General features: G+C 47.6%; 1 protein-coding gene across 1 annotated transcript; it reads left to right on the forward strand.

Annotated features, from left to right (window-relative positions):
* Positions 1 to 203: 203 nt before the first annotated feature.
* On the forward strand, positions 204 to 23,923 carry Slc25a33 (solute carrier family 25 member 33). The gene is made up of 7 exons (XM_048350194.1): positions 204 to 458; positions 10,040 to 10,219; positions 18,502 to 18,579; positions 19,008 to 19,108; positions 20,766 to 20,832; positions 22,637 to 22,917; positions 23,445 to 23,923. Exons 1-7 carry the CDS (start codon positions 403 to 405, stop codon positions 23,645 to 23,647), a joined length of 966 nt encoding a protein of 321 aa, XP_048206151.1. The 5' UTR covers positions 204 to 402; the 3' UTR covers positions 23,648 to 23,923.
* The last annotated feature ends 1,473 nt before the right edge of the window (positions 23,924 to 25,396 follow it).

Consider the following 25,396-nt stretch of genomic DNA (forward strand, 5'->3'; position numbering starts at 1 on the left):
CCTAGGCCGGCCCCGCCCCACCAACAGCTCCGGACGGACCCCGCCCCTGGCCGCGCTGTGGCCCCGCCCACATCCGTCTGGTGCCCAATAGGCGCACGGGATCTGGGCCCACACCCCCGCCGAGCCCCGCCTCCAGCCGGCGCCGGCGCGTGACGTCACGGCCCGGCCCCCGCCACGTGACTCCGGCGCGCTGGCCTCGCCTCGCCTCGCCGGGCGCGCGGAGCTGGGCCCGCGGAGGTCTGAGAGCGGCGGGCGGCTGCTACGCCGGGCTCGGCGCGGGCGTCTCGGCCCGCGCGCGCGCATGGAGGCCTCGTCGGCCGCCTGAAAGCTGCCGGGCGAGCGGTCCCGACGACCTCGTGCATCCCGCGAGCGGCGGCGGCGGGCCGCGGAGCCGGCGCGGCCATGGCGACCGACACTCAGCAGAACAAGAACACCCTGCTTCACCTCTTCGCCGGCGGGTGAGTCTCCGGGCCGGGCCGAGCCGAGCCGCGCCACGCACCATCCCGCCCTGCCCCGCCCCGCCCCGGGCCCCCGCCGGGTCCTCTCCCGCCGAGGCGCCGGCCTCCCGCGCCGGTTACCCGCGGGCTCGGGCTGGGCGGAGGGAGTCGGGGCTGGTGCTGGGGTGGAGGTGGGGGGGGGGGTCGAGGCCTCTTTCCCGCGGCCCAGCCCCCGCCGCGGCCTCCCGGGCCTGACTCCGGTGGAGCCTTCGGTGTGCCGGGTGACCCTCCCCGGGACCGGCCTACCCGGCCTCTGCGGCTCGAGCCGCTCTCTCCCTCCCCGGCCACACTGTCCACCCGGATTCCCCGTGGTTCTGTCCCCGAGACCCACGTCTCCCAGCCCGGGGCATCCTGGCCGACGGGCCGGACTGCGGCCTCCAGGCGTGGCCGGTGGCGATCCGGACTCCCGGGAGATGCACCAGTTGGCCCCCAGCGAGGCCCTGGCTGGTCAGTGCCGGCGAACCGCAGTGCCAGCTCGCCAGCCCGGCGCACGGGCGAGGGTTAAATGAGGGGTCCCGGGTGGCCGGAGGTGGTGTGGCGTGCCGTTCACCCTTAAGCACGCTGTGGAGGCTGTGTTTGGGGAGTGTGTGCAGTGATGGCAGAGGAAACCCCTCCCCCCAGAGTGGGAATTGAAATCACGTAATTGACGTGTCGGAACTGGGGCTTGAACTCACGGCCTGAACGCAGACCCTTAGCTTTTTCCGTTCACGGCTAGTGCTCTAGCCCTTGAGCTACAGCTCCACTTACTTACGGCATCCTGGTGGTTAATTGGAGGTAAGTGTCTCATGAACTTGTTCTGCTTGGGCTATTTTTGAACTGCGGTCCTCAGAGCTCAGCCTCCTGAGTAGCTAGGGTGACAATGAGTCACCAGCGTCCCGCTTGGTTTTTTTTAAAAATATTAATATTTTCTTTTGTCACAGTGGATGGCATTGGGTCCTTTTGGTCTTCCAGATGTTTGGAGGATTATTTCTTGGGGAGGAGGTCGTTGTTAGGCTGTTTTGAGAAGATTGCTTTATTTTGAAGACTTCATGTGCTTGGCATTACAATTTTCAAATGTCAGATGTTTGCAGAAAACAATTTATTCTGGATTATTATCTTGAGTATTTCAGTTGCAGGTGTACTTTTGTTTATTTTAGGTGATTACCCTCTTTCTTCAAGTAAATAAATAACTGGTGGCTCTAGTCAACTAGTAATAATCACCTCTAATTATTTCCTTCCCTCAGTGTCTCCGTTGGTATTTCCTTTGAGAGGAACACTAAGGTAAAGCACTCTTAGGACTGAATATATTTGGCATTCTTGGGAATTTTAAGCAATCTGCACATATTTTTTAATGTCTCACATCTCTCGAACTAAGAGGGAGAGTTGTGTGTGTTTTTTTTTTTAAATGAATTTGTGCTCGGTGATTTTAGACTTAAACTATTTTAAGAAAAGTAGGTTTTTTTTTTTTTTTTTTTTTCCTCCATGGTATCCACTCACTTGCTCCGCAGCAGCTCTCAGTAATTAATGGCCCTGTCTTGCGAAGTCTCCCCTTGCGCCCCTGCACAGCGCCCTCTGGCTCTTGGGCTCAGGCTTTTCATCTTGTTCTGGTAGAAAAACTGTGGGCTGCTTGCATGCAGCCAGACTGCCTGGACTGATTAAGACTTAGGTAGTTCATTAGGGCAGTGCCTGAAGGCTTGGTGGATTAAGTCTTAGGTAGTTCATTAGGGCAGTGCCTGAAGCCCTGGTGTTTTGCAAGTGTTTCACTGCCTTCATTATTAGCAGTTTGGGATAACTATTTGCTATTTTCAGAAAAAAAAATAAGCCTTTTTCAGAAAGGATGTCTTCGGAGTTATTACTTATTGGATTGTGACCTCTTCATAGCCTGACAGTTTAGTTTCTTCAGGGTGGAGCATGAAAGAATAGACAGTGTAGTAAATAGCAACCCAGTTTACTACCTAGTACCGGTGAAAGATGTCCAGCTTTGCTCTCAGTAATGTGTATGCATGTGCGTGCACATGTGCTTGAATTCAGAGCCCAGGCACTGCTCCATAGCTTTTTGCTCAAGGCTCGCATTCTATACCACTTGAGCCACAGCTCCAACTTCTTTTTTGTGATTAATTGGAGTAAAGAATCTCATGGTCTTTCCTACCAAGGCAGACTTCAAACCTCAACCCTGAGATCTCAGCCACCCTGAGTAGCTAGCCTTACAGGTGTGAGCCACCAATAAATACCTGGTTACCAGCTTAAGTAAGCAGTTCTCATGGTTGTTAAATTGATGTCTTTCCAGAGAGCTAAGTTCAGTTCCTTTGAGACACCTTTTGGATAAGAAGTTAGAGCCTCCTGTTTTCAAAATCTGTCCCATTTCTCTTGTTTATTCAATATCCATGGGAAGCTACTCTATCAAAATTAACTTTAGGTCCTAGAGAAATAAAAACTATACCAAAAGAATTTATAATCTGTTTTTGTTTTCTTGTATTGGGAGCCAAACCCAGGGCCTTCCTTGTACATGCTAGGCAAGCATCTGCCATTGAGCTACATCCCTACTTTTCTTTTTTCTTTTTTTTTTTGGTCTGAGTCCTGTCCTTGAGCTTTTGTGCTTAAGGCTCCACTACTGGTTTTTATGGTGTTTAATTGGAGATAAGAATCTCACGATTTTCCTTCCTGGGCTGCCTTCAAACTTCTGTCCTCAGATCTCAGCCTCCTAAGCAGTTAAGATTATTCATGCGAGCCACAGGTAGCCAGCTGTTGTCTTTTAAGTAGAGCAGGAAAGCCAGGTATAGTGGCTCAAGTCTGTAGTCCTAACCTGTTGGGAGGCAGAAATGACCCCAGCTACCAAGGCATAAAAGTTCAAGAGATTCCCAGTTCAACCAGTGACAGGTCTGTCATACCAGTGACAAAATGAATGGGAGGATCGCAATTCAGGTCTACCAAGGCATAAAGCATGGAGTGAGAGCCTCACTTCACAAATAACTAACATAAGAAGAGAAGTGGAGCCAGGTGCCGGTGGCTCACACTTGTAACCCTCGCTACTCAGGCGGCTGAGATCTGAGGATTGCAGTTCAAAGCCAGCCCTGGCAGCAAAGTTCTAGAGACTCTTATCACCAATTAACTGGAAGTGGCACTATAGTTCAAGTGGTGGAGCACTAACCTTGAGCTGAAGAGTTCAGGGACAGCGCCAGGCCCCAGAGTTCAAGCCTCACAACTGATGAAAAAACAAAGAGTGGAGGAGAGTAAGTGCGAAGACCCTCAGTGCAAACTGCAGTACTGCCACGAAAAAAGCCAACACCAAGAAATAAGCATAAGCACTTTAGACAGGAGTTTGTGCTTATTTGGATATGTGTGCCAAATGTAACTTCATATTCATTTCAAAAGTGGACTCATTCAATCGCTTTCTTCCTAAGGATATATTAACTTTTAGTGGTATTGTGGCAACATATTTCTGAGCAGTTTATGAATACATCTTTTACAATCTACTTTTCAGTGCCAGATTTTATTGACAGCAATAAGGCAGCAAACTGGGCTTCTTTTTGTTGCTGGTGGTGGTGGGTGAGGATTGAACGCCTGAGGACTGAACTCTGGGCCTGGGTGCTGTCCCTGAGCTCTTAAGCTCAAGGCTAGTGCTCTACCACCTTGACCCACCGCGCCACTTCTGGTTTTCTGGTGGTTGGAGATAAGCTTGGGATGGCTTTCAGCCATGATCCTCAGGTTTCAGCCTTCTGAGTAGCTAGGATTACAGGTGTGAGATACCCGGTACCTGGCAGCAAAATGGGGTTCTAAGCCCAGTGGCTGGGGTTTGTTCCAGTAATTAAACTCATTTTTGTCAATCATGGGGCTTGAACTCAGGGCCTGGGCATTGTCCCTGAGTTCTATTTTAAGGCTCTAGACTTAGAGCCACAGCGCTGCTTCCCATTTTTCAGTGGTTACTTGGGAGTAAGAGTTGGGTGGGGGGTGCTTTTCTGCCTGGGCTGGCTTTGAACTGTGATCCTTAGATGTCAGCCTCCTGAGTAGCTAGGCTTATAGGCGTGAGCCACCAACACTCGGCTGTTCCAGTAATTTATTTATATGCTGGTGACTTTTTTTTTTTATACTGGTCCTGGGGCTTGAACTCAGCGTCTAGGCACTGTCCCTAAACTTACTTGTTCAAGACTAGTACCCCACCAATTGAGCTACGGCTCCACTTTCACCGTTTTTTGTTTGTTTCTTGGCTTCAGTGTGTGTGTGCGCGCGCATGCATGTGCACACATTACTGGGGCTTGAATTCAGGACTTCCTGCTGCTCTCCCTTAGCTTTTTCTACCCAACGCTAATGTTCTACCACTTGAACCATACCTCTACTTCTGGCATTTTGCGGGTTAATTGGAGAGAAAAGTCTCATGGACCTGCTCAGGATGGCTTTGAACCCAATCTTCAAATTTGAGCCTTCTTAGGAGCTAGAATCATAGGCATGAGCCACCGGTGCCCATTTGTGAATTGACTTTGATCTAATGTATTCATATATATGACAAGTAGTTTTTAAAATCTTGTTTTATTTTGCACAACACCTTGTCAAAAACTTTGTGTTCAATTAATACATAAATTAAATTTTAAAAATCTTGTTTTAAAAATACTTAGATAGAAAATTCCCAGTGGGACGGAAGCTTCATGCAGTAGCAGCCAGTGGTGGTTTTCTTCACCAGATCATCTCAAGCACTGTGCCAGGCGCCAGGCAGGCCACACAGGTTCAATCAGCACTTAAGTGACTAAGTGAATCTCACCTAGGAGTATGGATTGCTGTGGCCTAAGTTGTCCCGAATAAAGAGAAGCAGTTACAAATTTAGTTCCATGTTGAGATTTGCTGCAATTATAGTGGCATAGGGTAATGTTTAATTTGAGTTTGTCTATTTGTAAAAGATATGATTCTCTTCCAACTCTGAAAGTGCTATAATTTTTATTTACCCGGGGTGCTATTTTAAATTTTTTTCTAAGGATGTATATACAGTGAAAGAGTAGGAACCAGTATCTCCAGTTGGGTAGAGATTCTTACAATAAACATTGACTTTGCTAATGTGATCAATATGTGCACAGGAAACAGAGGTTCTTGTTGAAAACATCTGGTTTTTAAAAATTGTCCTGGTTATTTGAAATTTTAACATTTCAGATATGAAATGTAAAATCTATGCATAATGAAAAATTTTGTGTAGCTTTGTGATCATATAAAAATGGTGGGAAAATCTTGGCTCAGTAGTGTTGTTCTGCTATAAACTGGAGGAGAGGTGCAGAAGACAAGGGATGGGGGAGGGAGGGGAGGAAGGAATCAAGGAAGTGCCTTGTGGTATAAAAAGATAAAAGGTTGCCTTTGTGTCCAGTTCTCCAGAATGAGAAACTGGAGAAAGAGGAGGGGTATACTTTTATACAAAAGAGAACTAGTAAAAAAGAGAAACATTGAAGAACCTAAATTATAGATTCTTTTAAAAATTAGGTAAAGAGACCAAAGCACAACTGTCCCCTGCCACTGCTCCTAGCCAAATAATTTATCTGCTCTCATAGCCATTCTACTGTCCTCAAGTCTTTCGGATATTCACTCTGAGTAGAACGTCCCTAGACAAATTTCCCTGGACCCTGGCATCAGTTATTAGAGCAATATTGTTCTAGGAGTGAAAAGGAATTAATATCCAGAATTTTCCTCATAGCTGTTAGAAACAGAAAACTGCAAACAGTTTGGAAGATTATAATGGTAGAACTCCCTAAGCACTTTTCTTAAAGTTTAGGCATAACTTAAAACACACACATACACACACACGCTTACTTAAGATTTTCACTTGTGCAGAGATATACTCCATAATGGCTTAATTATTTGTACCCACACCTGGGCACTGTCCCTGAGCTTTTGTGTTCAAGGGACAATATGCTCTACTGTACCATTGAGCCACAGCTCCACTTGTAGCTTTCTGGTGGTTAATTGTAGATAAGAGTCTCACAGACTTTCATGAAAGTCCAGGCTGACTTTGAACTGATCCTCAGATCTCAGCCTCCTGAGTAGCCAGGATGACAGGCTTCAGCACAGGGCTGTTGGAGCAGTTGGATCGTGTCTCTGTGGAGTCCATCTGTGAACTCTTCCCCTCAGTAGTGGTCCTTCCCTTACGTGGAATGGCTTCCAGTAGCCATCTTGTGTCATCAGCCCCTCCCCCCACCCTCTCCCCCCCCCCCCCCCCCACTGAATAGGCCTTGAGTTTCATCATCATTGATGAATCTGGACACAGACCAGTGTGAGTCATTGCTTCCAGGGGAAGTCTGCAGTGTCTTCCCCAAATCATGTGCCTTCTCTGCAGAGATTGCATGGCAGAGTGGCTGAATTATGTTAATAGGGTTAAGTGGATCTGAGCTGCTAGGAGGAATGGCTTGATCCATTCATGCTGTGGGGATTGAGGGAGAAGCGAGTGCTGGGAGGTAGCCAGCAGGGCCACCCCATTGGCCCCTCCAGATTATTTGTTCCTTCGATTGGCCTGGAGGGCTCCTTAACTGTGTCTGGACCTCTCCCCTCCCTGTCCCCAAGCACAGAGGCAGACCAAATCCCCTCGTGTTTGGCCAGTAGTAGTACAGGGGAATTTTGAAGCAGATTGGAGTTTGAAGTTTTCAGTGGGACTGCACTTGAAAAGCTAAAAGTTCCTAGAAAGTTCTGGAATCTGCCTGAGATGTATTAAGAAGAAGGAAGGATTCAGGAGAGCAAAACGGGAAGGCAATGATAGGTGAGCTGCTGGCAACAGAACCAGTGTGTGTTATCTTTGTGAACTGAGACTTGAGAGGAGCTGGGTTAACAGCACAGCGCTGTAGTTGAACCACTTCAGCCTGGCAGACTTATTTACCAAGGTTGGGAGCCAGGTGGTGCTCATATCGAAGACTTAGGAGATGTCCAGGGCAGTTTTATACCTGTAAAGAATATAATGTATGCGGTGCTGTGGATCTAAATATATTCAGAAACACTTAAATATTTATGATGAATGTTTTATGTAGTACTGCAGTGGATCAAATTTCTGATGTCAAGCAAGCTAAGCACACGCCTCACCATGAGCCACACCGCCACCTTTAAGGATGAAAAATATTTAGAGGACATTCTAGATAAGTCAGTATTTCATATTTGCAGTACTTTTCCAGGTCGATGGCCCATCTTGTTGGTTCATAAAGAAGGAAAACAGAGTTGAGCAGAAAGATACTTGAACAATTCTAGGAAATATTCTAAATTTCAGGAAAGCTCTTCTTTGGAAATTTTATATTGCAACTTGTTTTTCTTTTGATGAACATGTTGGTGGGTTTGTATCTGACACAGCTTAATGACTGAAAAGCATCCTCTGAATCGTTCTGTTTAGGGAAGAAGGGGCTTGCCTTGTGCCGAGTAGTGCAGTTTTAATAGAAATAGTCCTGAAGTCGTTCCCAGTGTTTCGGGGTTTGCTGTGACACTGTGATATGGCACTCTCCTAACCTTGTGGATGAAACACCCCAGCCTGGGAGACCCCGACTCATGCACCCAGAAACCTTCTCATTGCATGCCCTCCCCTCCCTTCTGCCGGAAGTCACAGTGCAGAGCATGGACTGTGGGTCTGAGGGAGGGAGGCAGAGAGAGAGCCCCCCCACCCCCAATTCTCAAAGAGCTCACTGCTGGTAGAGCAGCTCGGTTAGACCAGTGCCCCCTCAATAGCACAGATTGCCTTGACAAGCTGCCAAAGTAATGAGTACACTTGACAGCCACAAACCAAAGGTGGTTGACCTGTGTTCCATTTCAACTTGGTGCTTTCTGATGAAAGAATTTACCCAGAAACTGGATGTGTTTTGGTGATGGGGAGTAATTTTATTGACCATCAAAAGATTTCAAGTATTTTTTTTCTTTGTAGTGGATAGTGTTTCCAATATTTTTGAATGTTACAGTTTTTCAGAATGTGGCTACTAACTCTAATGTATGCAGTGAGGCAGGTTAGAAAGCTATTTTGCCTCCAATTTGTAAAGCATTATTCTGGTGCTTAAATGACTTTTTTTTTTTCATGATAAAAAATACACTAAACTTAAAAGATGTAGGGAGACACAGGTTTTAGAGACAAAGGGCTTTACCTTTGTCTTTTGGTTTAAATCATAGTCACTGAGACCTCTGAAAAAGGATGGACCTCAGTGAGAGTCTGGTTGCACTGTATGAAACATTGGTTCCTCTCTGCCTTCTCTTCCTTCCAGTCAGCATTGTAATCTACTCCATTGCTTTTGTTTTTTGATGGGAAAACACAACAGTTAGGAGAGGCTAAGCTAAGCTTCCCCCCCCCCCACTTGAATTCAGGGCCTGAGCACTGTCCTTGGCTTCCTTTTGCTCAAGGCTAGAGCACTCTACCACTTGAGCCACAGCACCACTTCCAGCTTTTTCTGTTTATTGTGGTACTGAGGAATTGAACCAGGGCTTGATGCATGCTAGGCAAGCACTCTACCACTAAGCCACATTCCCAGCCGAGTAACTTCATTTTAATAACAAAATAATCCCAGCTACTCATGAGTTGGAGGCAGGAAGATCATGATTTGAGGCCTGTCCCCCATGCAAAGTTAATGAGACCCTATTTCAAAAGATAAAAAAAGCTAGGATCGTACACAGCTCGAGGTAGAATGCTTGTCCAGCTGACATAAAGCCTGAGGTTTAGTCCCTGGCACCTAAAAAGAAATATTTAATAATTGAAGTAAAGGGTATTTAATAATTCAGGTAATTTTTCCATGAATATGTGTGAAAAGCAGTACTGAAGTGAGTTTGTGAGAGGGAGACAGTGTAACAGGGAGTTGAACATTTGAACATCTGATCAGTTGTAAATGGGGGAAGCACAAGACTTGATCATTGGAAGGAAGCTTTGCTTTTCTTTTTCTGGTGGGCAGGTATGGTAGCGGGCTTTGAACTCAGGGCCTTGTGCTTGCTAAGCAGATGCACTGAACTTCTTGAGCTGCTCTGCCAGCCCTTTCTGCATTGGCCATTTTCGGGATTGGGTCTTGCTTTATGCCCAGGCTGGTCTGGACTTTACCCAAAGCTTGGCGTGACACGTGTCAGTCACTGTGCTCAGCCATTGATTGGAATGGAGTCTCAAACTTTGCTCGTGGTCTGGTTTCAAACCACTGCCCCCTCTCAGCATCTCCGCCTCTCAAATGGGCAAGATGAGAGGCTTCAGCCACATGCCCAGCCGGATGCTCTCATTTTCAGTCAGCTTTTCCTCTAAGGCTCTGTGTCTGGTAAATGTGGATGTTCAGAATAGCAGTACTTCTTGAACACTTGGTCTGGTCGCGCAAAGATGCATTTTCTAGAACATTCAGTACAGCACAACTGAGATTAGAAATGACAAGTGTCCAGCTGTTAACTGCTGGTACAGAGGGACGGCGCGAACCCGTCACCAGCGGTGAAGGGGCTGGCTGAGCTGATGGGGGCGTGGTGGCAGCTGGCTCTTTAGCCTTGCGTTAGAACTTCTTGCCGAATAGGCACATGCCCTTTTTTGGAGCGAGGATATTGTGGTTTCCCCCTGTGCTAGTGTGGCGGGTCCTGTCACCCTCTGACCATGTGCTGTTGTCTTCCTACAGGTGCGGGGGCACAGTTGGTGCTATTTTCACATGTCCACTGGAAGTCATTAAGACCAGGTTGCAGTCTTCGAGACTAGCCCTCCGGACAGTCTACTATCCTCAGGTTCATCTGGGGACCATTAGTGGAGCTGGAATGGTGAGACCAACGTCTGTGACCCCAGGACTCTTGCAGGTTCTGAAGTAAGTCAGCCCCCATTCACCCAGCTCCCTCTCCTGTTGCCATGCCGGGCAAAGAATGTGCTATTTACACAGTCTGGTTCTCAGTTTGAGAAAGGGTTCTTTGAACCCTGACCTTGCATCCTGGTGGGGAGTGCATCTGCTGTATCATCAGGGCCAACTGGCTAGACAGTTGAACTGCAAAGCAGCTGAAACCTGTGTTTAAACCTGCACTGGCTCAAATTGTTGCTGATGCTCACATCTTTAAGGGTGGAAAAGAGGCTTGGGAGTAGCAGATATAAACTGTACAAGTCAGATGGGGGTTGTGAATATTTCAAAGATGAATATAGAAAAGAGGATTGTTTTGTGTGTGCCATTCCTGGGGCTTGAACTTAGTGCCTCGGAGGTGTCCCTGAACTTTTGTGTTCCATGCTAGTGCTTTACCACTTGAGCCACAGCTCTGCTTCCAGCTTTTTTTTTTTTTGTACTTAATTGGAGATAAGGGCCTCATAGACTTTCCTGCTCTAGCTGGCTTTGAACTGCAATCCTCATAGCTTAGCCTCCTGAGTAGCTGGGATTATAGGTGTGAGCCATTGGTGTCCAGCTGTTTGTTTTAGCTTGGAAACAATAGAAAAAGTTTTGTTTGGTTTTTCACCTAATACACCTACTCATTTTTGCAGAAAAATTTAGCTTATCAGCCTCTAAGCTTAAGACAAAGTTAATTCAGAAGAATGTTTGACACGACCTGACTTTTACCTTATGAACTGTGCTTATACTTTTCTTTTTTTCTTCTTTGCAGACAAGGCCTCACTGTGTAGCCCAGGCTGGCCTCTTAACTGGATATTCTGCTTCTGCCTCCCAGGTGCTGGGGTTATAGGCGGTGCCAGGATGCCTGGCTGGGCATAGCATTTTTAAAAAGATAACAAATGACAGTTGAAATTCACTCATTGTGATGCTTGGGCCTCTGCAAGTGATCCTTGGAAAAAGAGGTGTTTAAGAAAAACATCACCAGCCAGGCACTGGTGGCCCACACCTGTGATCCTAGCTACTGTGGAGGCTGAGATCTGAGGATTATGGTTCAAAGCCAGCCAGGTCAGGAAAGTTGGTGAGATTCTTATCTCCAATTAACCACCAGAAAACTGGAAGTGGAAATGTGGCTCAAAGTAGTAGAGAGCTAGCTTTGAGCTGAAGAGCTGCAGGACAGTGCCCAGGCCCTGAGTTCAACCCCCATGACCAACAACAACAAAAAAAGACATCACCATTGATCTGCTAGACATTTAGTTGGGAAATGTTTAAAAAAAAAAAAAAAGAAAGAAGTGGAGATACTGAGTAACCGCACCCTCTGCACCCTGGGCAGAGCTCAGACATTGCCATGGGCCAAATGTGTCTGGGAGGCATCTAGCTTTCTGAGATCTGGGTGCCATCACCAGCGGCTGACACCAGGCCCCAAATGAGAGTCAGAAGCCCACTCGGGAAAGGGAAGCTTTCTCCAGAAGAGCCCAGGAGGCCCCGAGGGGGAAGTGGGTGGAACTCCAGAAGCCCATGGAAAAGCTAGAAGCTGGGAGATATGGAGACAGACAGATGTGATGTGTATTCTCTAGTTTCCTGTGTGTATATGTGTGTGTCCCCATGGCCAATGAGGGTAATTGTGTATTACAGTGTAAACCTAAAAGGGGGAGAAAAACCACTCCCATCTTGGGCTGGGGATATGGCCTAGTGGCAAGAGTGCTTGCCTCGTATATATGAGGCCCTGGGTTCAATTCCTCAGCACCACATATACAGAAAATGGCCAGAAGGGGCGCTGTGGCTCAAGTGGCAGAGTGCTAGCCTTGAGCAAAAAAGAAGCCAGGGACAGTGCTCAGGCCCTGAGTTCACGGCCTAGGACTGGCCAAAACAAAACAAAACAAAAAACCACTCCCATCTTTTAAAATGCGGGAAAAACTTCCACACCACACAGAAATACTTCCATTGCGGACCCCAGCATTCGTTAGTTGATACAGCCAGAGCTACAAAGTATTGAGAGTCACATACACATGAGCACTTTTCAGAACCACTTACATAACGTTCATATCAAACTATAAAAAATAGAATTAGGTAAAATGTTGATTATAATGATGCTATATTAGAAAAATGTCTGTGGCCAAGTGCTACTACACCTATGGTCCTAGCTACTCAGGAGGCTGAGATCTGAGGATCAAGGTTCTAAGCCCATCCAGACAGGAAAGTTGATGAGATTCTTATTTCCAATTTACCATAAAAAAAGGGGGTGGGGGAATGGCGTTTAGGCTCAAGTAGTAGAGTGAAAAAGCAAGGGACAGCACCCAGGCCCTGAGTTCAAGCCCCAGTAGTGTCTGAAGAAACATTTTCACCTGAGAGTTCTTTCCTCCTTTAAGCTTTACTTCCTCAGCCTGGCTGATGCTGTTTGAGGGTTCTCCAGCTCATCTTGGCTGATGGGAACAGTGTTAAAGTTAAATTTTAAAAAACAAGTCCTTTCATGTAGTAGCATGTCACTGATTTTCACAGCAGCTTCAAGGACCGGCTGGCACTCGGTCCTGCCATTCCCTCACTTGAGATCTGAGGACGTACAGACCAGCAGTTAAGTGACGCACCAAGTCATGTTCATGCATAGCCACCCTACTTCTAAAAACAATTGGGAGCAGCTAAGAACAAGGTGGAAAATAACAACAAAAACCCTGCTGGTTCTGAGCTACTTCATCTTTCAGTCTCACCTGGAGACACAGCAGCTCAAGAAGAAGACCTCAGCTGCCCTTCTGTCCACCACCCCTGCCTCCTTGGCTGCGTCTGCTGTGGGAAGGTCCCCGTGAGTGACAGGTCTAGGCTTCCCACACTCCAAAACATAATGAACCCCAAAGCCATGCTTCCTGCCCCCCGGCTGCCCCCAGTTCCTTGTCTTGCAAGGAAGTAGTGTTATCTGTGTGGCTATACAGATCTAGGGCCTTGGAGTGTTGGCCCCATGGCAAATCCTATCAGTTCTGCCTTCACAATATATGAAGGACCGGCCTGTTGATCACTTCCTGCAGGGCTGACCTGCTAGAGGGCACCTTGTCTCTCTCTCTCTCTCTCTCTCTCTCTCTCTCTCTCTCTCTCTCTCTCTCTCTCTCTCTCTCTCTCTCTCTCTCTCCCTCTCCCTTTCCCTCTCTCTCCTCTCCTCCTCTCCTCCTCTCTCCTCTCTCCTCTCTCCTCTCTCCTCTCTCTCTCTCTCTCTCTCTCTCTCTCTCTCTCTCTCTCTCTCTCCCTCTCCCTCTCTCCCTCTCTCTCTCCCCCCCCTGCCCTGGCTCAGTACTCAGCCATCCACCATCATTCTCAGCTGAGCAGCTGGGAGTCCTGTGCTGACATCCCCAGGGGTCCCGGCTCCCTCCAGCCGCAGCCCATGGCACCCCTGTGGCCACTGGCCTGCCAGGCTCTGCCCTTGCTGCTCCCCCCGTGACCTCTCGGACTTCATTTCTCATGTTCCCCTGGAGCCTCCTGGTCCTCTAAAAGGCCTAGAAGGTCTCTACCCCCAGGTCCTCGTGCTGGGTGTTGTCTTCTGGCTCTGTGACCTTTGCAGGAAGGCCTTGCAGTAAGCAGCCCCCACCCTTCCGTCCAGCGCCATCCACATCCCTGGCCCCAGCCACCCAGCAGTGCTGTTTACTTATTTATGTGCTCTTTTCTCTCCTACCCCTTGAAGGACTTGTGTTGTTTTGCTTACTGAAGGGTCCTCAAGTCCTAAAATGTTGCCCAGTGGCCAAAGCAACATTGAGTACTCACAGTGAGGTCAGTAGCTACTGCACAAAGGACTTCACGCTCTCCTGCCCTGTAAATAAATAGTCATTGCTGTCATTATATATAGTATCATCAGTCCTGGGGCTTGAACTCGGGGCCTGGGCTCTGTCGCTGAGTCTCTGTGCTTAAAGTTAACACTGCCTCTTGAGCTACAGAGATGGCTTTTCCTGAGTAGTTTATTGGAGATAAGAGTCTCACAAACTTTGATCCCCGAGCTAGCCTTGAACCACGATCCTCAGATCTCAGCCTCCCGAGTAGCTAGGATTACAGGTGTGAGCCACTTGGTGCCGGGCTAGTATGCATTTTTCTGTGCTTTTTTTCTAATGTAAGATTTCTACTTGTGTTTATTGGCCAAGGCAAAAGGAAGGGACTATAGATTGCCTAATTCTCTTCTGAGGAAGAGAAGGCATGCTGGGCAGTGTGTGCTCTCCCCGTGGGCAGGTCCAGGGAACAGTCCACAGTCCACACAGGTCAGTACCCCCGGGGCAGTGTGGGCCCAGAGCTTGATGGCTTTTTCCTCCCACCCCGGTGGGAGCCGGCCGCCTCCGTTCCCTGGGCCAAGGGCAGCACTGAGGGCTGCGGAGAGGGCTCTGCAGGAAGGGGCCCAGGCCTTGGGCCTGGAACACAGACCCAAGTCTGTGTTCTGTTCCCTTTCTAGAAGACACTGTGTTTCTCGTTCCCTCACTCAGCTGGTAGTTGCCGGCCTGGCGGCTCTTTCAGGAAGCACTGCCTTCAAAGACCAGTGTTTGTTACCAGACATCTATTTTTCAAAATGCAAATCACTCACTGGCATTTCATGTTTATTAATCTATTAGAGAAATATCCTGCATGGAAGAATAGACAGCTCTTATCCTTTGAATCTAGGTACATCCAAAGAAAAACAAAGCAGATGTTAGCCAGTCAGACCCACTATCACAGCTACCAAAGTAGTAGTGTTTATTTTAGATATTGACTTTCTTAAAAAAAAAAAAACACAAAAAACAACCTGGTTTAAATTTGTCTTCAACAAAACTCCTATTCTTTAACTTCTGAGTTACGGTCTATTTATCTTGTTACTCTGAAAAGTAACATCCTTGGCCAGGGAGCTAGAAGGTATCTTTTAGCCCTGTTCAAGTGAGATGTTTGTCTCCGTTCTCTGTGGTACGCATATTGTGCTATAAAACAGGAAGAAGAGGACGTAACTGCCCCCAGCGTGGCTCTGGTTTTCTGTCTGTTTCCCTTCCCAAAGCTGATGTGACAGGGAAAGTGAGGGACCCTCCCAGGCCTTCTTTCAAAGCCTCGTGCACCCTTTATAGTAAGGACTTGACTGTTCCAGAAGAGAGCTGTAAATATCCGGATAAGCTAGGAGTTCAGATTATATAACAGATCTGACTCCTTGCCAATTGTTAATGTGCGTAACTATGGAGACGATCTTCTGTTCTTAAATGGCCCCGAGTCATCTGAGGACGCCCGCTCCCACTGCTGCTTGCCGCAGCCTCCCGGAGCCCAGGACTCCCTGCGCTGCGGCTCCGTGGCTCCCGGGGCGGCACACGGGGGACCATAGCTGGAATCTAAGTGTCAGTAACTTACTACTCTGTCCCAGAAGGCGCCGGGAGCTTCAAGGTGGTGCCTGGGAGGAGTTCTTGTTCAGCAAGCTCAGCCTTTTTTTTTTTTTTCCAGTCCTGGGGCTCGGACTCAGGGCCTGAGCACTGCCCCTGGCTTCCACAGCGCCCCTTCTGGAAGTTTTCTGTATATATGGTGCTGGGGAATTGAACCCAGGGCTTCATGTATAGGGGCCAAGCACTCTTGCCACTAGGCCATATTCCCAGCCCAAAGCTCAGCCTTTTAAAAACAAGCCTGCTTTGAGAAAGAGAGCAAAGGGAGCGTTTCAATTTGAAACCGTGAAATTCTCAGGCCTCCGTTGAGAAGCCAGCTGGCTCATTTTGACCATGTGAGTGTTCAGTGAAACTCCATGACTTTCACTGTGAAGTCTCCCAAGAACTGTGTTTACCCTAACCCTTGTTTCCCATTAACTGTGGGTTTTAATCATGATCTCGGCGTTTCACATACCATACAATCCCCCTCTTTAACAGTATACGGTTCAGCCAAGTACCGTAACACATACTTGTAGGAGGATTACTTGAGCCCAGGAGTTCAGAACCAGCCCGCACAACCTAGGGAAACTTTGTCTCATTTACTTCCCTCCTCCCTCCGCCCCCACCCCAGTACTAGGGTCTTGAATTCAGGGCCTCTTGCTTGCTAGGAAGGTGCTCTACCACTTGAACCATGACACCATCCCTTTTTCTTTAGCTAATTTTCAGTAGAACCTCACATGTTTTTCTGGGGCTAGCCTGCACTGCAGTCCCCCTCCTTAAGGGACTCAGATAGCTAAGATGACAGGTGGATGCCAGCGTGCCCAGCTTTTTTTTGTTGAGATGATGGACTCTTAACTTTCATCCAGACTGGCCGCAAATCCCAACCCTCCCAATCTTCACCCCCCAACTGCATGGATGATAGGTAGGTGCCACCTTGTCCTGTAGTGCAGTTTTTGAACTCAGGGCCTTTGAAGGGACCCTGTATAAAAAGATGAAATATACTTAAATGCTTATGGTATATATATATATATTTTTTTTTTTGGCCAGTCCTGGGCCTTGGACTCAGGGCCTGAGCACTGTCCCTGGCTTCTTTTTTGCTCAAGGCTAGCACTCTGCCACTTGAGCCACAGCGCCGCTTCTGGCCGTTTTCTGTATATGTGGTGCTGGGGAAATCGAACCTAGGGCCTCGTGTATCCGAGGCAGGCACTCTTGCCACTAGGCTATACCCCCAGCCCGCTTATGGTATATTTGCAGAATTTGGTACAATATTATCACAGTTTTTAAATATGCTGTTCATGCCCACTAAAAGAGACTCTTTTGCCTATTTTTTTATTTTGTGTCAGTACTGGAGCTTGAGCTTTAGAACCTTGTGCTCGTTCATTCAGCTTTCACTCAAAGCTGGTTTTCTGCCACTTGGTCCACAGCTCCACCTCCAGTTCTTAGGTGGCTGATTGGAGATAAAGAGTCCCCATGATATGGTTTTGAGCCTCAGTTCTCAGACCTTAGCCTCCTGAGTAGCCGGGGTTATAGGTGTGAGCCACAGGTTCCCTGCTGACCCCATTACCTCTTTATAACCAGTCCCCATCTGGAAATCACTTCCAGCCCAAAGCAGCCAGCCTCTTCTGAACAATGTGTCTTCCAGACATTTCTGCAGTATGGCCTTTTGGGTCTGCTGCTTTCACTTGACCTAAGTATTTTAAACCCCTTTCATTCTGTATCATTACTTCCTGTTGTTAAATGATAGCACCATTGTCTGGTTAGGTCGGACAATTTAAAATCTCATTCCTTTGACCTTCCCCTGACATAGGAAGAGTGACCTCTGGGCTACATAGTATGGGACTTGCTCACCAGCTGTCTAGGTGTGGCCAAGCCAAGGCCTTTTGCAACTCTGGGCCACCGAGTCGTTTACAAGTGTGTCTGCCTTGGAAGCGGAGTTGTGACTCCAGCTGTGGAAAGCTGGCCTTGAGCGACCTTGAGTTGAAGCCTTGGGACTGGCACACAACAAATAAAATAAAAGTCACTCTATGCCTGTCAGGAGGGAAAAGATTTTGCATTTAGAAAATAAGATTTATTTCTCGAACATTTTGAAGTAATTTGGTTTTGTAAATAGAGCTGATCACACTACTTATTAAAATAATAGTACACTCAGAGTTACATGACTGTGACCACTATTTTAATTCCATTTCCATCATCCCCAAAGTAGCACCTGTTCATAGTCACTCCTGTGTCTGGCAGCTAGCTGCTAATCCGGCTCTGTCTCCTTGGATAAATAAGTATTTGATACTTTGATAATAAATGGGGTTGGGTTTGGCTGTTTTCGAGCAGGGTCTCACGGTGTTGCCCCTGCTGGCCTCATCCAGGACTACAGGAGGCACTTACCACCACACCCAGTGTGGAATCGTTTTTTTTTTAATTCCATTTTCAGATTGGTCATTGCTGTTGTGTAGAAGTACACAGCATGTAGGAGGATGGTACTGGGGCTTGAGCCCAGGACCTGTGCTTTTGTATGTTTCTATGTACACTGGTACTAGGACTTGACCTTGGGGCCTTGCACATGCTAGGCAAGCACTCTGTCCCCTGAGCTGCATGTTCCTCCATCTCCTTTCTGGACTGGTTATTTCATTTTCAAGGCAGGCTCTCATTTTGTGTCCAGGCCAGTTGGACTGTGATCCTCCTGCTTGTATTTCTCCGTGTCACATGTTGTAATAGAGTCAGCTAGGAGTCTAGGGGTCCCTTCAACAATTTATTCCTGCAAGCAGCCAGTGTGAAGACTGGTCCTTACCATTTGGCCTAGATTTAGCTTAAAGGTGTGTAACTATGAATATAATAAATAATATCTAATTACATATAACAAATATATAGTACAGGCACAATAAACAGATAACAATAAAATAAATATAATAAAATGTCATAAAGGTATATAAGTATGTATCTTTTCTTATTATCCAGATCAATCTTGGAGAAGGAAGGACCAAAGTCACTTTTTAGAGGCTTGGGCCCAAATTTGGTTGGAGTTGCACCGTCAAGGTAAGCCTTGAACTGCCGAGCTAGCTCACTGGGTAGTAGCAGGCACCCTGGAGTCCTTTCTTGCCAAAGGGGAGCAGGCTGCTCAGTGGCCGGCTGCCCCTCCTTGTTGGATTTGCCCCAATAGACCTGGCGTGGAGCAGGAGCGGTGCCTGCGGGTGGTGTTTTCCATGTGGTACCTGGAGACTGGCCGTCAGGTCTGCCCTCGCCGTGGTTCCTCTCGGTTTCCTGCTGCAGGTGTGGCTGGGTATCGCCTGAGTGCTAGCACTGCGCAGCCGCGGCAGCCCCGGGGGGCGCGTGCGCTTGGAAACGCGGGTGACGTCACACTTCCGGTTCCCAGCCCACTTCTGCCTTTGTAGCCGTGGCAGAGGGACACAGGTTTTCTAGTGCCATAACGGTTTCTTTATAGCATTCTCTCTTTGTCCTAACAGGGCTGTGTACTTTGCATGCTACTCCAAAGCCAAAGAGCAATTTAATGACATTTTCGTGCCTAATAGCAATACTGTGCATATTTTCTCAGCTGGCTCTGCAGGTATGTGGCCCTCGGGAGTGAGAAGAAAGGTTCTCAGTTCCTAAAGCATGCGTGTCGTCTCCGCCCCTGAATTAGAGATAGCGCACTGCTTCTCTTGCACCTAAAGTCATTTTCCAAAACTGACCACCCAGGCTTCCCCGTCCCCCTCAGAATGTGCGTGGCCCCCGCATGCTGCTGGTCCGTGCACTTCTGTTGAAGGAATATCCATGTGATTGAGTCTCATGTCCTCTTGCTTTCCCCATTGAGCTACTTTCTCAAGTCAGCGGCTTTCTCTGTGAATCCCCCAGGTGTCAGGGGCACAGCTGCCCTTAACCACTGGATTGCGCAGGAAGGTTCTAGGCCGGGGGAGGTTCTGGGGGAGGAGTGCTTAGGTGGATTAGTTGCTCAGGCCAGAGGAACTCATTCTGCTCACTGCAGAGCTCGTGAAAGGGCCCCTCCCCCAAGTGCTGGCAGAAAGCATGGTTGCAGATTGCTAAGTGAAGACCGTCTTCTCACGGAAACTATGTCCATCTAACTCAAAGGCTATTTTAGAAAATTTTATTAAAATGTCTACTCTGCTGGGTGCCAGTGGCTTATACCTATATAATCCACTAATAGTTAGATCTGAGGATCTCCATTCAAAACCAGCCCAGCCAGGAAAGTCCCTTGAGACACTTAACTCCAATTAACTACCAAAAAGCCAGAAGTTGAGCTGTGGCTCAAGTGGTGGAGCGCTCGCCTTGAGTGAAAAAGCTCAAGGACAGCGCCTAAGCCATGAGTTCAAGCCCCAGGACTGGCACACACACACACACACACACACACACCCCAAAAAAACTGTCCATCTTCCAGCCTGTAATTTGTCCACATCAGCTTTCTCTGACTTTGTTGTTCTCAATACAATTGCTAGCTGATATAATAATATACAATATTATGATATAATAAAATTGCTTCTGAATATTTTTAGGTTATGGTCCTAGGGAACTGAATGTAAAAAGCTGTTTCATACAGGAAAAGTGTTTGTACCCAACTTGGGGCTCTGTGGCGTACAGATAGCATTACAAGTATCCTTGAGTACGAATTTAATCTGCTTACTCTACTCAGCACACCAAGGGCATGCGGTATTAGAGGGCTGCTGGCTAATGCCATGCAGCTGCCTTTTTTGGCTGATGGGGGATGATTAGCAATGCTAAGATGCAGAATGACACCTGTAAGCAGATCTGGTTTTTAAAAGCCAACTTTCTGAAGTGATTTGTCAGGTTTTTAAATTTCTAAGTTTGAACTCAGGTAAATGGAGATTTAATTTCTTTATTCCGTGTTATATGTAAATCAGAAAGTTAAAATTATTTCTCAGTCTGAAACTTCTTTTTAGACAGTTTTTTAGACAGTTTTTAGACAGTTTATACCCTAGGAATCCTATGAACAGAAACCCCAACAGCACCACCTAGTGGCTGGAAAAACCAACAGAATATAGGAAATTGAGATTTCCTTGGAGCAGCCATGACAACAGGCATTTCATTTTCAGAGGCTGTAGCTTCCATCTGCAGTGTAGAAATGTGGCTGTTTCCTGCTGTCTAGCCTTGTTAAGCCACTGACACCTGGATTTCCCAGTGCATTGCATGGGGTGGACAGTTTTCATAAACAGTATTCAGCGATAACTTTTTCTGCTTTTTCCTTCCAGCTTTTGTCACAAATACCTTAATGAATCCTATATGGATGGTCAAAACCAGGATGCAGCTAGAACGGAAGTAAGTTAATTATTCCTCTTAGTAGGACAGCTGTTGGGGATTTATTTTTTTCTTTCCCCAATTATAGCTATAGAGTTAACAGTAGGTAGGAGCTAGCTATCTTCTTCTGGATTTTCCTCAGTCTGCCCGTGTGTTGAAACTCCTTTGTTCTGAGATTTGTACTGTAAGTATCATTAGGAGGAGAGATGTAAAGATGACCAGCTTGGGATGATGGAGGTCATCTCAGCAGTCTTGACTTCCTTCTCTGCTGTCCTCGTGGGGCTCTGTGGACCCACCGTGGGTAGAGTGCTGGGGACTCCCGGGCCTGGCTTTCCAGGGACAGCATGCTAGGGAGGACAGCAGAAGGAGCCTTCAGGCCTCGGTGAAGACGCTGGACAGGGCCTTCGGATACACTAGGGTTTCTTCCCTGAAAATCTATCCAGGAGATGTTTGGGTTTTATTTGTGGGTTTTTTTTTTTTCTGTTTTTTTGCTAGTCCTGGAGCTTGGACTCAGGGCCTGAGCACTGTCCCTGGTCTTTTTGCTCAAGGCTAGCACTCTACCACTTGAGCCACAGCGCCACTTCTGGCCATTTTCTATATATGTAGTGCTGAGGAATTGAACCCAGGGCTTCATGTATACAAGGCAAGCACTCTTGCCACTAGGCCATGTTCCCAGCCCCCCAGGAGATGTTTTGTGGGCTTCAGATTCCTTTGTCGCTCTGGTGATGCCTGCAGGCTTTTTTTTAGGGTAAAGGTTTGGACTTGGGATTTACTTATTTATTTATTTATTTGTATACTAGTACTGGGGCTTAAACTCAGAGCCTGAGCATTGTCCTTTAGGGTTTTTTTGTTTTGTTTTATTTTGCTCAACGCTGGCATTCTACTACTTTAGTCACAGCTCCACTTCTGGTCTTTTTAGTAGTTTATTAGAAATAAGAGTCTACTGACTTTGCTGCCCGTGGTGGCTTTGAACCCTGATCCTCAGATCTCAGCCTCCTGAGTAACTAAGATTACAGGTGTGAGCTACTACTGCCTGACAAGTTTGTTTTTTTTTTAAAGACAGAAACCTGTTATTCTCCTCCCTTAGTCTCCCATGTGCTAGGAATTATAGGTATGCACCACCACACCCAGCTATGAGTCACACTTTCCTGGAAGGGGACAGGGCGACAGAACAGTAGTAAAATATTTGGTCACCCTCAGCTTATTCCAGGTACCTTTTTGTGAAAGGAACCAAGCTTAACTGTACTAGAATAAAACGACCCCATTTATGCATGAAGCTCTGGGTTCACTCCCAGCTCACACGCAGGTTCTACCATATGGAGAACAGAGCAGGAAGAAAGAGTGCCATCAAGTCAGAATTTTCTAAAGCAGGGCTGGGGATATGGCCTAGTGGCAAGAGTGCCTGCCTCATATACATGAGGCCCTGGGTTCAATTCCCCAGCACCACATATACAGAAAATGGCCAGAAGTGGTGCTGTGGCTCAAGTGGCAGAGTGCTAGCCTTGAGCAAAAAGAAGCCAGGGACAGTGCTTAGGCCCTGAGTTCAAGCCCAGGACTGGCAAAAAAAAAAAAGAATTTCCTAAAGCATTCTGGGGTGATGATCATTATTTAGCTTTACACACATACTGTCCCGCTTTCCCCTTGAGGCATCTTTTCCTACCCTACTGCTCCCATCACTACCTGAACCGAGTGTGTGCACCTTCCAGATTGACGTATGGCACTTGGCCAGCTGGGGGGGAGGCACACATCGTGCGTGCTGGCGGGGGAGGCGCGCAGCCTGCGTGCCGGCAGGGCTCGCTCAGCGGCCGCGTTGCTCTCATTGCAGAGTGAGGGGCTGCAAGCAGATGAACACCCTCCAGTGCGCCCGGCATGTCTACCACACAGAGGGCGTCCGTGGCTTCTACCGAGGGCTCACGGCCTCCTATGCTGGAATCTCGGAGACCATCATCTGTTTCGCTATTTATGAAAGCCTGAAGAAGTGTCTGAATGAAGTTCCTTTAGATTCTTCCACGAACGGAACTAAGAAGAATTCCACAAGTTTCTTTGGACTCATGGCAGCTGCTGCGATTTCTAAAGGCTGCGCCTCTTGCATCGCCTATCCGCACGGTACGTTTGCTGCTGCTGACGAGACTGCAGGATAGGATACTGTAGCCCGCACTGCAATGCAAGTCCAGGTGGAGTGTTCGCTCTCGTGGCCAGAGTGTTTCAGAGTTTAGAGGTTCTTGGTTTGGAATGCGGGCATAGATGTTAGGGGCGAGCCTGCCTGGCCCAGCCAGCGAGCGCATGTGCCCGTGGTTACAGGTTCTGGATTTTCGGGTTGGGGGTGCCCCCCTTGTACCTGCAGGTAGGATGAACACGGGTGATACTGGCACAGTTTACACCCCCAAGGACCAAACCTCAGGCCTTAAGTATGCCAAGCTCAACTACTGTGCTTACCAGCCAAGAACCACTGCCCCTCTGAACCCCGGAAACAACGTCAGTTTATTTTGCTAGGCAAAAATAGGCTTTGTGTTTCCAAAGGCCACGGGCACGGTCCACAGTGACAGATGCACTCGGTCATCCCGGGTGGCGGGACCCCGTTCCCCCCGCCCGCTGACCTCGGGAGCCTAAAGTGAGTGTTTGTCTCCCTGCAGAGGTGATCAGGACGCGGCTCCGGGAGGAGGGCACCAAGTACAAGTCCTTCGTGCAGACGGCGCGCCTGGTGCTCCGGGAGGAGGGCTACCTGGCCTTCTACCGAGGGCTGTTTGCCCAGCTCATCCGGCAGATCCCAAACACGGCCATCGTGTTGTCCACCTACGAGTTCGTGGTGTACCTGCTGGGAGAGCGCGCTCAGTAACGGGCCGCACCGCGGTGTGCGCGCTAGGAGAATAAAACTGAAAAACTCTAGAGATTTTTTTTTTCATTGATGTTTTTAGAGTGTTTGAAATGGAAACAGCAAAGAGCAAAGGCCACAGACTAGATGGCTCGTGTTGCCTGTTGGACATTTCCTTTTGGATTCATGCTTTCTGGAAGGTTTAAATTCATTAACGTTAATAGTTAATTATAATTTTTTTTAACTTAAGAGAATTAAGGATTAAGCAGTACCTAAATTAAATCATGCTATTTAATTTAAGTATACATTTGCTTGTGTTGTTTTATGTTCACTGTACTAAAGACTGTAGCCAAGTGCCCACGCGTGGCAGTGCAGTGTGTCCCAGAAATGCCGAGGAAGGGTGAAGGGAAAACACACCTCCGTTTCCAAACTGACCTTAACGTCTCCTGCAGGCTACGGGAGTGGGAAGCATCACATTTCAGTGGCACTGTGGGCAAAAATCCTTGCAGTTTTTCTCTTTTGTATATTTTCTGTTCATAGAGATTGATCATCTAAGCCTTCAGGCACAGAAATGATAGGGGGAAAAAGTATAACTTTCTGACACTTCATTTTTTGTTTTCTAGAGACAGATCTTGCCCTCTGCCCAGGCTGGCTTCAAATTCTCAGTTGTCCTGCTTCAGTTGCCCCAGTGCTGGGATTACAGCTGTGAGCCACCAGGCTCAGCTGATACTAGATATTTTAAGCTATGATATTATCCTTTTTTTCCCTGCATGTGGACCCAAGGCAGGGGACCTTAAAGAACTTCTTCTGGACCTGACTCCGGAAGTGAAGCCTCGTTAAGCCCGGGCGAGATCTCGGGATGTGGCACCGACTCGACAAGCCGTTGATAAGCAGCGCCCTCCCTCTGTGCTGTGGGGAAACGAAACGCCACCCAGCACTGAAGCCGCCCGGGGACGTCTTCATCACTTGTATTCTGACAGCTGGCGCTCTTCCTACTGAAATACCCTTAAGGTCATGCCTGCAATTCCAGCCACTGGGGAGGCATAGTGGGAAAACTGAGATCTGATGTTGCCGGGGCAAAAAGCAGGAAATCCTATCTGAAAATTCCCTTTAAAAGGCAAAAAAAAAAAGAACTCAAGTGATAGAATGTTTACCTAGGAAACACAAGGGCCTGGCTTCAACATCCAGAACTGCAAAAATAAACAAACTTAGTTTTTAAAATTTTACCCTTCGTGTGTGTGTGTGTGTGTGTGTGTGTGTGTGTGTGTGTGTGTGTCCATAGTGGGGGCTTGAACCTAGGGTTGCCCTCACTTGGCTTTTTTTCTCAAGGCTAGTGCTCCACCACTTGAGCTATACTTCCGCCTCTGGCTTTTGGCTGGTTAATTAGCTTCAAGCGTGAGTAGCTAGGATCACAGGCATGAGCCACCGGTGCCCAGCTTGTTCCTTCATTTCTAAAGGAAATTAGTAAGAGCTCAAAGAGATTGAAGGAAGATGGAAGGGAGGTAAAATCAAAATAGCTTTCCTGCTGGTGCTGGTGGCTCGTGCCTGTAGAAACTCCTGTCATCCTAGCTACTCAGGAGACTGAGGTCTGAGGATCGCAGTTCAAAGCCAGCCAGAGCAGAAAAGTCCGTGAGACTTCAAAAAGCCAGAAGTGGAGCTGCGGCTCCATTGGTTGAACTCTAGTGAAAAAGCTACTGAACATTAGTTCTGGCACTGAGTTCAAGCCCCAGTACTGGCACATACATACAGAAAGTCAAAATGAACAATTGCAGT

Source organism: Perognathus longimembris, chromosome 7 (genome assembly GCF_023159225.1).
Source record: "Perognathus longimembris pacificus isolate PPM17 chromosome 7, ASM2315922v1, whole genome shotgun sequence".
Classification (NCBI taxonomy): Eukaryota; Metazoa; Chordata; class Mammalia; order Rodentia; family Heteromyidae; genus Perognathus; species Perognathus longimembris.

Bases quoted from the DNA above. Each gene is read 5' to 3' on its own strand.
- Slc25a33 (XM_048350194.1), top strand. From the start codon at position 403: ATGGCGACCGACACTCAGCAGAACAAGAACACCCTGCTTCACCTCTTC. The intron at 459-10,039 runs GTGAGTCTCCGG...GTCTTCCTACAG, and splicing joins CTTCACCTCTTCGCCGGCGG to GTGCGGGGGCACAGTTGGTG. The intron at 22,918-23,444 runs GTACGTTTGCTG...GTCTCCCTGCAG, and splicing joins TTGCATCGCCTATCCGCACG to AGGTGATCAGGACGCGGCTC.